This window comes from Pseudorca crassidens, chromosome 19 (assembly GCF_039906515.1).
Source record: "Pseudorca crassidens isolate mPseCra1 chromosome 19, mPseCra1.hap1, whole genome shotgun sequence".
Classification (NCBI taxonomy): domain Eukaryota; kingdom Metazoa; phylum Chordata; class Mammalia; order Artiodactyla; family Delphinidae; genus Pseudorca; species Pseudorca crassidens.
This window is the reverse complement of record NC_090314.1, coordinates 62,714,228-62,732,970: the sequence shown is the minus strand read 5'-3', so window position 1 is coordinate 62,732,970 and position 18,743 is coordinate 62,714,228. Positions and strand designations below refer to the sequence as shown.

The window sequence follows — 18,743 nt, the reverse complement described above, 5'->3', positions numbered from 1 at the left end:
TCTGGGAAGATCCCACATGCCGCGGGGCAACTAAGCCCGTGAGCCACAACTACTGAGCCTGCGCGTCTGGAGCCTGTGCTCCACAACGTGAGAGGCCACGATAGTGAGAGGCCTGCGCACCGCGACGAAGAGGGGCCCCCGCTCGCCGCAACTAGAGAAAGCCCTCGCACAGAAACGAAGACCCAACACAGCCAAAAAAATAAATAAATAAACAAATGCGGGGTTTAAAAAAGAAAAAAGGAAAAGAATTTAAAATTAATCAATACAATCATAAATAACATGTAGGTCAAATAATACAGCATAATAATAAAAAAAGATACATACTTTATAAGGAGAGAGATTTGTTAGTGTTTGTGGGTTGGAATCATTAACATCTGTAGTGTTCGTATAATCAGCGCATCTTTAAAATTTTGCATGCAGAGCTGTCTTTAGACGCCTGGGAATAAAAACCCTGCTCTACCAATCATCCAAATATAGATGTTTACTGAGCGTGTATTAGGTGCCCAGCCCTGGCAGGCGGGTTGGTACAGGAAGATAAAAGACAGCCTCCCGGGCCTCAGAGAGTTGGGAAGATATTGGTGTGAAGATAAACAAATGAACTAAGATAAACACTAGGGATCTGGGTGCGAATAAAGTTCAGTTCAAATCATCCTCCAATGAGCAGGCGAGGTGAATCACTAAACTTCACTAAGGCTCATCCTCTGTAAAGCAGAGATGAGCACAGTACCTACGACGTCAGACGGATGTTGTGAAGATCAAAGGAGATGAAGCAGCGAAAGCACCTAATACCATGCTGTGCACAAAGAATCTATTAGACAGCAACTGCAGACTGAATTATGCACCAAAAAATAGGGAAAGCAGGGATGGGAGTAAGAGCCGGGAGGAGGAGAGGATGGCTGAGATGATCCCCAAACATCACACAGAGCGAGAAGGGTTTTCCCAGCCGGCCGCCGTACTGCAAGGGAGGGACGGTGCGAGGGGCCCCGCGCTGGCTGACGCAGGAAAGTGAAAGGCTGAATTTGGAACCCTCGGGCACGGTTGGTGGGAATGCAACATGTATGCAGGTTCCTCCCAAAATGAAAAATAGAACTGAGACAGGCTGGGACCTGGGGCCCTTTGCTGCAGTGCCCACACCTGGACACACGCCCCTCAAGCAACAAAATACACAGAAACTATAAGGGACGAAAAAAGACTGCACGCATGCCCAGTTGGGGCAAATTCTGGACAAGATACAAAAAGGCCCAAAGAACCCAGCTGCCACTTCCGAGGAGCCGGGAGCGACAGCAGGGTGCTGCGCAGGGCCCCTGCACTCGACACCACCAAGGGGTGGGCAGAACGCCTGAGCCACCACTCCCGCCCGACCCCCGGACGCACCCCTACCCTCACCCCACGTAAGGAGCCAGCTGCCCCCCGCCTCAGCCAGCCAGCAAGGGGACCTGTTGTTTGTTCTCAGTCCCCCTGCTGCAGCAGCGGCCCCAGTAAAGCCTTGCCTGAATCTCTTGTCTGGTCTCTGTTCAATTTCTGTTGCTCAAGGAGGCCAAGAACCCTGGTCAGTGACAGAACTACCAGATGATCCAACAATCCTATTTCTGGGTATTTATCGAAAAGAATCAAAATCAGGATGGCGAAGAGATATGGACCCTCCCCGGTTCACAGCAGCACCGTGGTCAACAGCCAAGATGTGGAACCACCTAAGTGTCCACTGGTGGGTGAACAGGTAAAGAAAATGTGGCACATTCAGGGATTATGACTTAGCCCTAAAGAAAGGAAGGAAATTCTGGAATCTCCGACAGCCTGGATGAACCTGAAGGACGTTATGCTAAGTGCGTAAGCCGGTCTCGGAAGGACCGCACGATTCCACTACCTAAAATCGGCTAATTCACGGAACCAGTGGAAGGGCAGTTGCCAGGGCCTGGGGGAGGGGGAGACGGGGAGATGCAATCACTGGGCATGAGGTTACAGTCAAGAAGATGAAGTAAGTTCTAGAAACCTGCCCTGCAATATTGTTTCTATAATTAACAACATTGTGAATTATACACTTAGAAAAATGTAGGAGGGTAGTTTCTTGTGTGATGTGTTCTCACCACAATAAAACAGAATTTTTTTTTAAAGAGAGAGAAAGAGAGATGGCCAGGCTGCGCTGGAGGGGAAAGATCAGGCGGGGAGCCCCGAACTGGAGACACGCCACCCGCCACCCCGGAAGCTGGCAGGCCCCCCACGTCCCCAGGGCGGGAGGAGGGGGGACACACGACGTCCTAGGTCAGCGCCGAGGGCTGGGCTGTCCTATTTCCACCTGCTGCTAAACCGGCACCAGCAGCAGAACCACAACCCCGAGAAGCGGCCGAGATCAGGGGCAAAGGTCACGGCCGCTCCGGGCCCAGCGCCGGCCCCTCAGCTGCCCGCGGGACCGGCCGGGGCCCAGGGCCGCCCGGGGCTCCTCGTGCAAGACCCAGCGCGAGCCCGTCCGCACAGACGCGCTCTCGGCTCGCGGGATCCTTCTGGAGCAGAAATGACGCGTTTCCGCTCCACTCGGAGCTGCAGTGCTTGGCCTCCTGCAAGGTCGGGGCCTGGGGGCGTCTCGGGCCACGGGGGCACCGAGCGGCTCCCAGCGGAGAAGGGGGCGCGGGACACCCCAGGAGGTGGCCGGAGGGCGGCTGCTTCCCCCGGACGCGGGCGGGGACCGAGGGGCCACGGGCGGCAGGGGTCACCTTTTCTGGAGTTGTTTTTTCTAACTGAATCACAGTGGATTTGCAGTGTTGTGCCGGTCTCTGCTGTGCAGCAAAGTGACTCAGTTACACACACACAGACATTCTTTTTTATGCACATCCTCTCCCGTTATGCTTTTCTGGAATTCTTGTCTGGCCGTGAGCCTCGGATTCACCTGCTCCTCCCAGAAGTGCCCGCCATTCTGACGTGGGAGCCCGGGCCTCCCCCTTCCCAGGGTAACTGCCGGAGGAAAGTCCACATTTGCTCCAAAACTTTTATCAGCTGAAACAGCAGCATTTCATGGCGTCAGGGCGCCCATATATTGGAGAAGAAAGAGAAACCCCCGCTCTGAGTTAGAAACCTGAGCTTCTCCAATAGAAAGTCAGGGGGTTTGATTCCTTCTCTCTGCATTAGAAAAAAAAAAAATCTAGTTATAAAGAGTTTGAAAATAACCTTCAGAGGAGGAATAATGAGAGCTATTTTAGGAACACAATGAGGGGAGTCAGATTTCTTTCTGGCAGGTGTGTCACCTTCACAGAAGAGAAGGGCTGGGGGCAGCAGGGAACACCACAGGGACCTCGAGAACATTCTGAGGGCATTCGGCCCATTGGGGTTTGGACCCAGTTTCCTCAGAACTTTCCTTGTGTCAGTTCCTCTGAGGGGTCTCCCCAGGCACCCAACAAGGAAACCGTAGGACTCCGGCTGCTGGTCCCGTCTCTGTTATGGGCTGGACGGCGCCCACCCCTCAAATTCATAGGTTGGGGTCCTACCTAAGCCCCAGGACCTCAGAATGTGACTGGACTGGGAGAGAGGGCCCTTGACAAGGTAACTGAGTTAAAAGGAGGGCACTAGGGTGGCCCTGTGACAGTGTGACTGGTGTCTTTTGAAGAAGAGGAGATGAGGACACGGACACCACGGGGGGCGAGCACGTGGGGACACGCGGAGAAGACGGCGTCTGCAGGCCCCGGACAGAGGCCGCCGGAAAGCACGCTGCGCACACCGTGCCCGGGCTGGCGGTGCTCTGCCGTGGCGGCCCCAGCCCAGTCATACAGACTCTGGGCTCCAGTCCTGCTTCCAGCAGAAGAGCCCCTCTGCCCACCACAGACAGGGGACAACCCGAGTTGTGTCCCCAGGTCCCCAGAGGGTGAGGAGCCCTTGCCTTTCTGCTCCCAACTGCTGCCAACACTCGCGCCCTCCTCCTCGCGCCTTGTGGGCATCCCCCCGGAGACAGGGAGGCACGGCCACCCCCGCCCCAAACGTCAGGCGCCCTCCCGTCTCCCACACTCAGCTCCCCGCGATCCTGGGCCACACGAGGACGGCGGGGTAACCAGGCAGTGCTGAACCCCGGGTGACGCCGAGCTGGGGGCGGGATGGGGGCGTCAGATGCCACGTGCCTCTGCGTGACTGCAGGCGTGTCACCAAGGAACAGGAACGACGGCTCCGAAGGCCTCGACATCCCACCTTCCACGCCCACGCTGCCCCTCGCTGTCACTCCCTGTGCAAGATCTCGGGCTGGGATTTTCCTCTGAGCCAGAGAAGGTTCCCGGGGGGATAATAATCAGTACTTTTCTGTACAGAGAGGGAGCAAGTGACCTGCAACCACGGGGCTGTCTGGCAAACAGAAGGGGCTCCCACTAAGGAGCCTGTCCGCCCAGAGGCCAGCGGACCCCTGGGCCATCTCACCCCGAAGCCTCTCGGACCCTCAGGGGCACCACACACGCTCGATCGGCGCTTAGGCCACCCCAGCCAGAAGCCCAGGAAGCATCGTCCACGACCCCAGTCAGCTTCTGCGGACTCTGCTTTTGTTTCTGACCTGTCTCCTAACAGGCCTCTGTGGCACGTCTCACCTCCCTCCTGGACCGTCCGGCTCGGCCCACCCGGCCTCTGCCTTGGGCCTGGCAGGTCCCCAGCCTCCAGGGCGCCCTCCAGTGGTGATGCTGTTGACATTTGGGGCCGGCTGTCCTGTGCACCGTAGGTGTCTAGCAGCTTTCCTGCCTCTTCCCTCCAGCTGCCAGGGGCAGCCCCCTCCCTAGCTGGGACAACCCCAAATGTCTCCAGATGTCACCAAATGTCCTGGGGCTTTCCTCTGGGCTGTGCATTCAAATCACCTGGGAAGCTTTTCTGTATTTGATTTTATACATATACATATATATATATTGGTTTTTGGTCGCACCGCACAGCATGTGGGATCTTAGTTCACTGATCAGGGATGGAAACTTTGCCCCCTGCAGTGGAAGTGCAGAGTCTTAACTACTGGACCGCCAGGGAAGTCCGTGGGAAGATTTTCTTTGAAAACACCAACGTTTTGGGACTTCCCTGGTGGCCCAATGGTTAAGACTCCACACTCCCAATGCAGGGGGTTCGATCCCTGGTCAGGGAACTAGAGCCCACATGCCGCAGCTAAGACCCGGTGTGGCCAAATAAATAAATAAATTTTTTTTTTAAAAAAAACCAATGTTTGGACTCCATCTGACTTGACTACTTAATTATCTCCTAAGTAAATGAGAAACTCTAAGGAAGGTGACCTGATAACAATGTTCTTTAAAGTGCAGCCAGGGTAGAGAAGCACTCCTACCCTCTAATCAGAATCATCTTTCTAACATGGGAACCAACTCGTTTTATTCGTACCCGATTTTAAAACGTCAAATGGCTTCTCAGCGAACACAGAAAGCGTCAGACCCCCGGCTGGATGTGCGAAGCCCCCAGTTCCGGAGCGTCCTTCACTACCAGCCTTTCCATCACCAACTTCCTGCCCACCCCTGCCCCCCGGCCAGCTACCTCAACCCCTGAAGACTCTCCCACGGCACAACACTATTCCACACTTCCAAGCTCTGCATTCCCCCAAATGCCACTCATCTTCCCGTCCTCCTGGCAAAAAAAAAAAAACACCTACTAATTTTTCACACCTTCACTCAGTTACAAGCCCTCCTGTGAAGGCTGTTGGTCCCCAACCCAGATGGCACTGACCACTCCCTGCTCTGCGTTTTATATACGTGCATCTCCTCTAATGACGTCTCCCACAACCTGCAGAACATTCTTCTTACTTATACAGCGATCCTTCTCTATTAGACCCTAAGCTCCAGGAGGAAGGGGCCGTGTCCTAATCCCACAGTGTCCCCAGCATCAGGCACAGCGCCCAGCACAGACGCGCACGACTCTGTGCACGTGTTGAATGAAAGAATGATACAAGCGAAAGCTCCCGTGCTCTGCCCGGGTCTCCTCCCTTTTGTTTCCGCACCCCCTTGCCCCGCAGCAAAAGGAGATGCCGGACGCCACACAGGAAAGCAAAGCAGTCCAGGCTTCTCCATGAGGCACCAAGACAGTCAGACCTGAGGCGCATCCCAAGGGCAGCAACAGCTGTTCCTGGCTGGTATGGAGATCGGGACATCACGGGGGAGGGGCGGATGGAGGGGGGACGGGCCAGCACTAGGACAGGAGCTCACAGGGGCCACGGGAGGCGGTCCACTGTGCGGCATCCCACACACACACGCACTTAGCACACGCCGTTCCTCTGCCTGGAACAGCCTTCTTTCTCTCTGCCTAGAACCCCCATTTATCCTTCAGTTCTCAGCTCCGCGTCCCCCAGGCACCTTCGGGCAGGCCTTCCCACGGCCTCTCCTGCCCCCAACATCACAGGAAACTTACAGCACTGGATCACATTTGGCGACAATCTGTATTTTTCCTGGTTCCACCACTTAGCGGCTACGACTGGGGCGAGTGACTTCACCTCTCTGAGCTTCCCGCTCTGTAAAATGGTGATGATAACTCTGTCTCATGCAATAGATGAGAACACTCATGTAAGGGCCCCACTGGGGACACAGCCTACTTCAAAAATATCCATTGAGTGGTGGGTGAGAGTTGCACCCAAGTCCACATTCCTTAGGCCTGAGCTCCTCTCCAAAGGCTGGGCACCTCGTTCAGCTGCTTCACGGTTGAGGGCACCCTGGCACAGGCTCTTGGGACCTGCTCTGTGATCTGACCGAGGACCTCAGAAGACACAGACAGACGGGTGTCTCCCCCCATCCAACAAGGCAAAGGGAGAGAGCAGCGCTGTGGTGCGGGCAGGGTCTGCAGGGCGGGGCGGGTGGGGAGAGCCAGCCGTCACAGCGGAGGGGCCCCCGAGCTGGGCCCGGGAGTGGGGGGGACGGGGGCTCGGCCGGTGAGAAGGGGAAGAAGGACTTTCCCAGTGGAGGGATCTGAGGCTTGAAGGGCACAGGGTTCCTGGAAAGACGAGGAGGTCGCTGAGGCCAGAGCCCCCCTGAGTGAGGGGGGCTGCTCTCTTCTGTGTCCCTGCAGGGCAGGTGTGGGAGGCCGGCGGGAGGTCAAGTCAGAGGGGTGAGTGGGAGCAGGGTCCTCAGTGGCCAGGCTGGGAAGGCTGGACGTCACCCTGTGCACGGGGGAATCCAGCGGAGGGTTTCAGGGCGAGGGGATCCATGTCGGTTTGCGAAAGAAACCCAACATGCCGATGAATGGTATTGTGGAGGCCGGCAGGTGGGGTGGAAGACAGGAGGCTGGGGTGGAAGAGAGGAGGCAGGGGTGGAGGACGGGAGGCTGGGGTGGAAAAGAGGAGGCAGCGGTGGAGGAGGATGGGCTGGAGACCAACACACCAGTCAGAAGGCCCAGGTAAAGACAGGAATGTCTACCACATAACAGTCCTGATGAAACACAATGTCTGAGGCTCAAAAACAAACAGAATGTCTCCAGACAATCGCTCTCAGAGCCTCAGCGCCCGAGCTGCCCTGTCTGGGAGAAGAAGGCAGTCCTGGGAAATCCTGGAAGATGCCTGATGGCTCTCAGAGATCCAGTCTGGGCAGTTTTCTCTGATTTTAGGAGGTGGTGTCTGCAGTAGAGGCTCTCAGGGCTCTTTCCCAGCGAGACAACACTCCCCCTCTGTTTTATATCCTCACACCTCTACCACCTGGAATACGCACAAGCTTATTCAAGTAGCTGGACCGAGGGTGACCAGCTGTCCCAGTGTGCCCAGGACTGGCCAGGTTTTAGCGTTGAAAGTCTTAGACAAATCAGGACAGTTTTGACTACGCCAATTTGCTGAGCTCCAAGGGCTCAGGGCAGGGCTCCTACTGTCACAAAGCATTCAGCTAATTCTACTCAAGACAAGCCTAAGACGGTGGACACCACACTGTGAAAAGTGGCTGCAAGTGGGAGGAAGGGCGGGCAAGTGACCCAGGACCTAATCCTCTGCTGACCCCTTCTGATACCGGTCATCTCAAAAGCCTAGAACAAAATGAGCTATTTCATCCCCAAATACATCACCACACAAGGTGCGTTCCACCCCGCACAAGTCGCCAGTATGGACACCCCCTGTGCCCAGCCACTTGCTCTGAGAAAGCCTTTGCATGGGGAGGGTCCTGACTTCCGCTGCGCACAGAGAGACCTGAGATCCACAAACACACACACTTGAATAAGGAATCTAGGAGCGCTGCAAGTGGGGTGTCCCTTTAGCCTGCAAATCACACCGTTTTCACGGTCTATGTGTACACACCCACCACACACACACGCTTTCAAATACTGCAGTGTTGAATCAGAAAAACAGCAAACATGTTAATTTAACATCTGGGAGCCTCTAATAGTACCAGGAGACTGTCTCAAATCTGACCCAGCCTCGCTGAACTGCCTTCCTGCGCCTGCTCTCCCAAGTAACAGGTTGTTTTCAGCCTCCGGCCGGCAGTCGCCCTCGGCTGCAGATTCCCCACTATAAGCAGGTAACAAGGAAACCTAATCATTAGAGTCTTTAAAAGACGGACAGACAGAAACACAAGGCAAATAAGTCACTTAATGACATCAAGCGGCACTAAGCGACCACAAGGGCTGTCCCCCGCCCCTGCCCACATCGCCGCCGGCACTTCCCGGAGTTGGTCCCCGCGCCCCTCCCGGGCCCAGGTGATGGGGCCGCGCTCACCTTCCGCAGAAATGCCATCCTCGGCCTGTACTGCTGACCTTGGTGTCGGATTGTCATCCTGGACCCTGGCGGACGCAGAACCTGGACACCACCGGAGGGAAGAGGAAGCCCTCGGAGAGCGAGCCGGCGTCCCCGTGCCCGGGCTGGGTTGTGCTGCTCGCGGCGCCCCCGACCCGCGCGCCCGCGCCCTCGGGAAGCTGCCCGAATCCGCGCCGGCCAATCAGCGCGCCGCGCCGCGGGCCGGGCGTGCTCCGCGCCGGCGCCCACCTGCCGCCAGGGGGCGGTGTCAGGCTCCGCCGGGGCCCGCGGAGCCGCAGGTGAGCCCCGCGCGACTGGGACCCGCGTGGGAGGGTCTGTGGCCGAGGGCGAGCCCTTAAGGGGGATGGGACTTCGGTTAGGAAGGGCGACTGGCACGGGAAAGGGAGAGAAGGGATAGTTTCGGCGTTTGGGATTAACATATATACACCACTATATTTAAAATAGATAAAACGACTATACTCCAGTAAAAATTATTTTTTAGAAAAAGGACATTTATGGCAAAAATAAAATAAAATAGATAATCCTGAAAGACCTACTGTACAGCACAGGGAACTTTGCTTAATATTCTGTAATAACCTAAATGGGAAGAGAATTTGAAAAAGAATAGGTAGTACATGTATATGTATAACTGAATCACTTTGCTATACACCTGAAACTAACACAACATTGTAACTCAACTATACTCCAATAAAAAAATTAAAATTTTTAAAAATGTTTAGAAGTGTTTAGGGGAAAAGCAAATTCTACGTGGAATTGGTAAGATGTTGGTTAACAAAAGAAAGGACGTGAAGAATAAAGAAGGAAAGTTGAAGTCCCTGCTGGGCCAGCTGCCTGGTCTATTTTTTCAGTTTCTTTTCTGTTATACGTTATTACAAGAGATCGAATATAGTTCCCTGTGCTATACAGTAAATCCTTGTTGTTTAAGGTGCTCTATATCTGGATGGGAGTGATGGTTATACACAGGTAATCATGTTTGTCAAAACTCATCCAACTGTACTCTTAAAATTGGAGCATGACATTGTCTGTAAACTACACCTCAATAAAAAGACTGACCCAAAAAAGCAAGTATTATCTTGTAAGACGGCAGAGGGACATCGTGCTAAAATGAAATTCTCCTGTGACTCGGTCAGGTAAGTGGACATCTAATCATCATCGCCACCATCACCATCGTCATCACTATAGTCATCTGCAGCCTCCTCTTCATCAACACACAGGTGTGATTCAGGACCTATATGGGGGTCCTGCTGCCCTGGATACCATACAATGGGATCTCCATGAGCCTGGCCCCTGTAGGATAAACCTCACCCAAGCACAATGATATGGTCATTTACACAGCAGTGCCCTTTAAACCCCAGTTCCAAGGTCACCTCCCAGGAAAATGTCCCAACACCTCTGGTCAACTCAACAACTAAGTTCAGTCCACTGTGCTTAGTGCTCAGGAGATAAAACTTAAAACATCCTGCTCTCAGCCCTTGTGCCCTCCTCCCAGACTGGGAGGAGGGGCAGAATCCTCAACAGTTCATCTCTCCATGATGGATGCCTCAGACTGCCTGCAGGCAGACTTTCTTAGCGGGGTCAGGGTTAGAGCAGCCGTGGGACACCACTGCCCTCACCCAGGCCCGAGGGATGGTGAGCCGGAGCCCTGGTGGGGGGCTGTCACGCAGGGGCTGTCATCCTGGAGGGACACAGCCATGGCTAGAAAGGGTGCTGGTGGAATAAATACCCCGACTCTCTCTCCTCTGAGTGCTTCCCATTTGTCAGTCCTGACCGGAAGCCAGAGGGTGATAGAGGCCCGGGGATGCAGCCTGTCCGGATCAGCCTCCCAGGGCACACAGCCAGGCAGAGAAGGGCAAAGGGTTGGGGGTGGGAAGGACTTAGGGGAGGCAAATCGTGAAGAAGCAGCACCATGGGTTAAATGTCTTCGGTAGCGTGGAAGCCCAGAGCACAGATCTTGGAGTTGATTCTGTGTCCCCAAGCACTCGGGACAGCTCGGTGACAGCACCACCCAGCCCGCACAGACGTCTCCCTGACTCAGACAGAAGTCATGTTGAATTCACCTGACTCCCTGGGCCACTGCCCGTGCTCTGGGCCATGTTTGCATTTCATATAATTCTGTCTCGTTTGCATTTTGTCACAAATGTGTATTACACTGGCGATTCTAAAAAGTCATATATATATAAAAAAATCTTAGATGCATGAATGTTTCTTCCTAGCTCCGCTGAGAGAGGCAATAGCTCATGAAAACATATTCTGGGAGGGAACTCAGAGGCCCTAAATTTCCACGCAGTGAGCACACTGGGCCCGCAGACAGACCCTCTCTGCACACCCACTGGTCAGCGCCAGTTCAGCAATAAAGGGAAGGAAGTGTAGGTGGAGCCCTCCATGGCCCACACCTACGCTTCTCCCTGCCTTTCACCTTCTCCAGAAGAAACTACTTGAGACCTTCAGAAGCTGACCACACCTGGTGTGGCTCTGAGTGCTTGACCTGGGAGAGAGAGAGAAAAAGAGGAACTTCGGGGAACTTTTCTGGAAGGTTTCCAGCTTCTTCATCAACTGGGGATTGTTCGGAAACTATTTTGGCCCAGCAGGGGCTACCAGGTACCACCACCAAGTACAGTCCTAGAATAAAAATCCCATCCTTATCTTTTTTCTCCTAAATTAAATGAATTGGATGCATCCAGAGGTGATACTTGTCACAAGCATGGCTAGAGATAAACACAGGAAAACAGAACAAGATCACGCCTCCCTCTGGCTCCACCCTCTTCCCAACTCCGTGGGGTGCACTTCTGTCTACCTGTGGAGCAGGTCAGGCTGGAACTGGTTTTTGTTAAGGGCAGCACTGTTTCTCATTATAGAAGATTTGGAGCTATGGGTCTTTTAAAAATGACAATTATGTAAATTGGTACAGCTACCATGGAAAATAGTATAGAGGTTTCTCAGGAAACTAAAAACAGAACTACCATAGGACCCAGCAATTCTACTCCTGGGTATTTATCCAAAAAAGAAAAGCAAAAAAAACCCCAAAAAACCCTAATTCTAAAAGATACATGCACCCTATGTTCATAGCAGCACTATTTACAATAACCAAGACATGTGGTTTATATATTCAATGGAATACTACTAAGCCATAAAAAAGAATGAAATGCCATTTGTAGCAACGTGGATGGACCTAAAGATTATCATACTAAGGCAGAAAGAAAAAGACAAATACCATATGATATCACTTACATGTGGAATCTAAAATATGACACAAATGAACCTATCTACAAAACAGAAACAAACTCACAGACAGAGAGAACAGACTTGTGGTTGCCAAGGTGGGGGGGAGGGAGAGGGATGGACTGGGAGTTTGGGGTTGGTAGATGCAAACTATTACATTTAGAATGGAGAACAAGGTCCTACTATATAACACAGAGAACTACATCCAATCTCCTGGGATAAACCATAATGGGAAAGAATATTTAAAAACGAATGTAGGTATTTGTGTAACTGAGTCACTTTACTGTACAGCAGAGATTGTTGCAATTTTGTAAATCAACTCTACTTCAATTAAAAAAAAAACTAAAAACAGAACTACCATATGACCCAACAATTCCACTCCTGGATATTTATCCAAAAGAAAAAAAAACCCACTAATTCGAAAAGATACAAGCACCGCTATGTTCAGAGCAGCTCTATTTACAATAGCCAAGATATGGAAGCAACCTAAATGTCCATCGACAGAGGAATGGATAGAGAAGATGTGGCCCATATGTACAATGGAATATTACTCAGCCATTAAAAACGAATGAAATTTTGCCATTGGCAGCGACATGGATGGGCATGGAGGGCATTATGCTTAGTGAAATAAGTCAGACAAAGAAAGAAAAATTCTGTGTGATATCACTTATATGTGGAATCTGAAAACTACAACAAACTAGTAAATGTAACAAAAAGAAGCAGACGCACAGATACCGAGAACAAACTAGTGATTACTAGTGGGGAGGGGTATGAGGGGAGGGGCAATATGGGTAGGGGATTAAGGGGTACAGACTATTAGGTATCAAACAAACTATAAGGATACATTGTACAATATGGGGAATTCTTTATAATAGCCAAAATGTTATAGTAACTACCAATGGTGTATAACCTTTAAAAATTGGGAATCACTACATTGTGCACCTGTAACTTACATAATATTGTACAGCAACTATACTTCAATTTTTTTTAAAAAAATTTTAATTCAAAAAAGGAAAAAATGGCATTATGGGGAAAGGCGTTTTCACAGCTTGCAATAGGCTTTCGTTTTAAGACAGCTGAGGGCTTCAGGGGACGTGTGAAGGCCTCCAGGCTGTGCTCTGGTCCCTGCTCTGCCTCTCACCAGATGTGAGACTTTTTTCTAACAGCTTTGTTGAGGGATAACTGACATACACTAAACTGCATGTATCTGAAGTGCACACTTCGATGAGTTTCGATGCATGTATACCCCCGTGAAACTACACCCACGGTCAAGACGGGGAGCACATCTGTTACCCCCTGAAGTTTCCTTATGCCCTTTGTGATCCCTCCCCCGCGCTGTCCCCAGGCAACCCCCGACCTGATTCTGTCGCCCTGAATTAGTGGGAGGGGTGAATCTGATCAAGTTACCTAATCTCTCCAAGTCTCTACTTTCTCAGTAGTAATAAGAGAGAGCCCGACTTGATGAATTCAAAATTCCCCTCCAATTTGAAAGTCACATGACTTCAATTAGTGAACGGAAATAAATACACAGCTCAATCAGCCTGAAGGCTGGCAAGGTGGGATTTTTGTTTGTTTGTTTGTTTTTTGCAGTACGCGGGCCTCTCTGCGGAGCACAGGCTCCGGACGCGCAGGCTCAGCGGCCGTGGCTCACGGGCCCAGCGGGATCCTCCCGGACCGGGGCACGAACCCATGTCCCCCACATCGTCAAGCAGACTCAGAACCACTGCACCACCAGGGAAGCCTTAACAAAGTGGGATTTAGCGCTCCTTACAAAGCGAGGCCTCTCTGGACTTAGACCGGCCATCCCAAAACGGGATTCCACGTGGCAGACATTCGAAAAAGCCGAAGAGCTGGGTGCCACCATGGACGTGCCCCCAACCATTCCTGCCACACGTGATCGGGGAGGGTTGGGGGAGAGGGGCAAGAGGGACCCACCTTAGGAGAAGAGACCCCAAGAAAATGTATTACTTGGTGCACCCCATCTGTATCAATCGTACTGAAATCCTTCTCTTCTGTCAAACATGCCCATCCCGCGAAGGATTTTTAAACCCAAAGCGTGCCAGCGAGGGTCCTCTACTGATGCTCAGGTGCTCCCCCTGCCGGTGGGGTGGCTCAGCCTCCAAAACCCTGGGTTCCCAGACCCTCGTCCTGGCCCCAGCAGCCACCTCTGTCCACGGAGAGCAAGTGTCTTTCTTAGGGCTTTCCAAAGCAAGGGATTTTCCAAAGTTCCTGCACAGTCTGCTCTTTCCCTTGGTTTCCCCAGAACAGCAATGTCTGGAAGGGTACAGGAAGATGAATGCTACAGGAGATGCCAGGGAAATAAAAATATTAGCCCATGCAAGAATTTTCTTCTAAGACTATACTTTCAGGGATCATTTTTATAGTTCGTTACTACAGAAGTTTCTCTGAAAGAGATATGGGAACATATGTATATGTATAACTGATTTCACTTTGTTATAAAGCAGAAACTAACACACCATTGTAAAGCAATTATACTCCAATAAAGATGTTAAAAAAAAAAAAAGAATTTTCTTCTGACATCCATTGCTTCCACATCACCCAGATGCTGCATTTGAAGATCAACTTCACCCATGCTCTTGGCTCCTGTGTGTGGGTCTAATACTGCTCTCTCTTCTCTCTCTCTTCTCTTTCTAGGTAGGTAGGTAGATAGATGATAGATAGATAGATAGATAGATAGATAGATAGATAGATAGATAGATAGATAGATAGATAATGTCTGGTTACATCACCTGAACCTTAGAAAAGCCAGTCCTGCTCTTTCCCTTTCCCTCTTTATGTTTGGTACACAGCCCTCCTGGGGTCAAACTCAAGTCACTTTACAGACAACCAAATTTGGTGTTTTGTAAGAAGTGCAAACCTTTAGGGGAGGAAGGAGTGACTGCTAATGAGTATGGAGTTGCTTCTTGGGGATAATCAAAATGTTCTGGAATTAGACAGTGGTGATGGTTGCACGACCTTGTGAATAGACTAAAAGGACTGAACTGTACACTTGAAAACGGTGAACTGTAATGGTATGGGAATTATACCTCAATTTTTTAAAGCGCAAGCTCAGAGAAATCATTTTCCCCAGGTTTTGCTATTATGAGGCCCCCTCTCTTTCTCAAAAATCTTCAGCGGCTCCCTATCGCCTCCCTAATAAAATTAATTCTCTCCCAGTCTGGCCCGACCTGAACTGTCACCTGCAGTGTCACTGCCCCTCAACATGGAGTTTCTTTCTCTCGCCAGCCTTGAAGTCTGCTTTTTCACCAGCCTGTGGTGGATTTTCTCCCCTCAGGTCTTTCCCACCAGGTGTTCTGCTGACACCTCCCTCCTCCCCATTCCTTCACCACTGAGTTGGTGCCATTACCGTGGCACTTTTTCACGCACAGATTTGGGTGGGACATCGTTGGTGAACATCTTACATCCCCTGCTAATCGATGAGTTTCACCAAGAATAAGGTCAGCCAGCAGCTTGTGAGCAGCGGTCTCTGGGTTTGGGTTTGGGTTCTGGCGGGGGTAGAGCTGACTGTGGCACCGCCAATTTCTGAGGTGTAAATACTCCTGCTAATGTGACATCAGTGGCCACAGAATCACCGGACGGGACGCGAAGATGCTTCTGTGTCTGTTGGATTCATTTTGCAGCACCAAAAACTGCTAAGGACTAGCAGAACCTGAACTGGAGCATCGTTACATAGACACTGAGCAGAAAACTTTACAGCAACTAGGGGCTTCCCCGGTGGCGCAGTGGTTGAGAGTCCGCCTGCCGATGCAGGGGACGCGGGTTCGTGCCCCGGTCCGGGAGGATCCCACATGCCGCGGAGCGGCTGGGGCCGTGAGCCATGGCCGCTGAGCCTGCGCGTCCGGAGCCTGTGCTCCGCAACGGGAGAGGCCACAACAGTGAGAGGCCCGCGTACCGCAAAAGAAAAAAAAAAAAACCACCACCAACAACAAAAAAACTTTATAGCAACTAGAACTGTTCCAGAAACTTCAGAGGTGATCTCATGGACCAGGGAACGGGGAGTCATTGGAATATTCGCAGCTTAAGAGGCCATGGTCTAGGATGTTGTAGACAAGACCTACACTACACTCAATGGTTGCATCTCTTCCGACTCTGAGAATTATTGCGTCTCAGATGGGTGTGGTTCCAAGGGAGTCTTGTATGGCTGGTATCACTCCACCAATATCACCTTCAGAGCTGGGCAATCACCCCTTAGAAAGGGTTTTCTGGCTGCCCCGATCCACCTCTTCCATGCACCTAAGGAAGCCTGCCCTTTTAAGCACACTCTTCACTCTGCATCGTATGTGTGAAGTTTTGCACACGAACGTTGGGCTTGCAGGGTGGTATCTGATATCTTGCGGGTAGATTTGACTTCCTTGAAGGCGGTGGTTATTTCGCCTGCCAGTCGCCAAGGGAAGAAATAAGTTCTAAGGCAGAAAAAAAGAAGCAGCAATTCAGAAAGTCAGTCTTGGGTACCAGTCTATTGCTGGAACTCACCTGCCCACCATAAGAGAGCAAGTCCAGGGCCAGGAAGAAATGGAGTCTGCAGTCTCCAGGGATCACACCTCTTTTGTTAGGAAAACTGTTCTAGTTTCATGTGGTTTTTGCCATTTCCCTTTTGTTTCTCCTCTAGGGTTCATGACATTTTCACTCCTTGTTCCAGCACTCTCTGCTCTGTGTCAGGGAGTATTCAGTTTTGTTCAACCAACCTTGACTGAGCACCGTTTCTGGGCTGGGAACCATGTCAAGCACCCGTGGTATAAAGGTGAATAAGACACGGTCCTGCCTTGAAGATGTCTCCGGTAGAAAAGAAAGACATAAAATATAATTCTGGGATAGTGCAGTGGATGGTGTGGGAGCATGTGGAAGGCAAAAAAGAAAAGGAAAGAACAGAAAGGTGGGAAGAGCCTGCTCAGATTAAATCATAATGGTTTCGCGTAACAGGCCTTCGTGTACCTGCCCATTCACTGAGGGCTCGCAACAACCCAGGAGTCGCTGTCTATTATTAAGACCCCCAGGCAACAAATGAGTAAAGAGAGGGGAAAGGCGGGGAGGGAGATAAATTAAGAGATTGGGATTAACATGCACACACTACTGTATATAAAATAGATAAGCAACAAGGACCTACTATAGCACAGGGAACACTACTCAATACTCTGTAATAACCTATATGGGGAAAGAATCTGAAAAAGAATAGAGGTACATATATGACTCACTTGTAAGTCAACTCTACTCCAATATAAAATTAAAAAAAAAATTTTTAAATGAGTAAAGAGAAAAAATAACAAGCTGAAGTTTTTGCCCCTATTAAGAGCAGAGCCAGGACTGGGACCCAGGCAGCCTGGCCTCTGACTTCACACCTCACCTCCATGCGATGCCAGGGTCCTCGGATCGGCCAGGAACTGCGTCCTGTGCCCGCCTCAGTCGTGCACTGAGAGCTAGCTGGTTTCCCACAGAAAACTCATGGTGTTAAACCAGAAACAGAGAAAACTGGGTGCTGGGCAAGCAAAATCAACAGCTGTCCATGGTAGAGTCACTTCAGAAATGCAGCTTTTCCTCTCTCTCGGATTGTTGGCCTGGGATGAGTTTTCCACAGATGGTTATCTCACGTGTCAGAGTCTGAACTTACTTCTTCAATGGCTTCTGACACAGAGCGCCAAGCAGTTTTTCAGCAGGATTGCATATTTACATTCTGTTTGCCCAGAATGAACTAATTTCACCACGCCCTTGTTTGTGTTGGGTGCTATTACGTTTCTTATACCTAGACAATTCTAATTTTTCCTAGATTCTGTATTTGTACGTGCATAGTTTTCCCTTTTTAGACCAGAAAATCCAAATAAGAGGGTACTATCTCAGAGTTGTTAAGGTGACCCTCTGAATCCACAGGTGAGCCAGAAGGGGCCCCGGTAGGAGGGAAGGACAGATGTGCCCGTTCATCCCTGCCGTTTTAGAGGTGAAGAGGGCTGCGTTTGGGAGAAGAAAACGAGCCGCAGGTCCAGCACCCAGGCTGGGGTTCACGTTCAAAAGGCACTTCAGTGTAAAACCTTTTTTTAAAAAAATTATTTAGCGTCATTTCAGCTGTGTGATTGCATAAAAGCTAGACTTCACGTCATTAAAAAACGGATGTGCGCCTGCACTGGTAAAAAAAACCGGCTAGAAAACTGATGGGGAGTTTGGGGGTACCCTACTGTGTTCCTGCATCTCCATTTTTAAACATCGTGATAAGGGGAATTTCCGCCGCTCTGCTAGCAGTGCTTCCAGGTGCGCACAGACACGCAAGGGCAGGCAAGGGTTCCGCGGTCCCCAGCGCCCCCTCCCTTCCCGCAGAGGGGCCGGGCCCGGCCCAGACCATAGAGGCGCGGATACCTCCAAAGTCCTAGGGAGGAAGCGCAGGCTCCCGGAGGCGGACTTCCGCCGGCGGCCATTCCCGGCCCCCCCCCTCCGGGCCCGGGTGCCAGCTGGGGGTGGGTTTCCTACGGGGAGCTGGTGGGGGGCGCGGACCCCGGAAGTTTGGGGCCCCTTCCCCGAAGTGGGGGATCGGGGTCGGCCCCTCGAACCCCCAGCGATGTGGACTTGATTCCTCGTTATAACTCCTCGAGCCGTGGTGAAACCCGCCCTAAAAATACGTGATTTAGGCTTGTCTTGGGGTATCTGAGAGAACGACCGGCTGCCTGTGTGAAAACAGTCCAGTAGCTAAAACAAAGAAGTGTGTCTTCGTGTTTCGTCGTGTGCAGATGCGGGGGGAGGACTTGGGGCGCACGACTTGGCCCTGCGCCCTGGAAGGAGCGGGGCGCCGGGGGACAAGGCGGCCCGGAAGGTCGGCACGGCCTCCCCCGGGCGGGGGGCGGGGTGGGTGAGGCTC

The 18,743-nt window shown here is 51.5% G+C and overlaps 1 protein-coding gene and 1 pseudogene across 2 annotated transcripts in view; one reads left to right on the top strand and one right to left on the bottom strand.

Annotated features, from left to right (window-relative positions):
* Nucleotides 1-18,743, bottom strand: part of RGS9 (regulator of G protein signaling 9) — a 91,258-nt gene that overhangs the window by 57,685 nt on the left and 14,830 nt on the right. Inside the window, exon 1 of one of the 2 annotated variants that reach the window (XM_067717461.1) lies at nt 8,627-8,814. The exons of the other annotated variant lie outside the window; for it this stretch is intronic. Coding sequence (XP_067573562.1) covers nt 8,627-8,683 — 57 coding nt within the window. The 5' untranslated portion in view covers nt 8,684-8,814. Of the gene's footprint in view, nt 1-8,626; nt 8,815-18,743 lie in introns of those variants that run through there. 2 annotated transcript variants of the gene reach the window in all.
* On the top strand, nt 14,238-14,319 carry LOC137213690 (small nucleolar RNA U3; annotated as a pseudogene).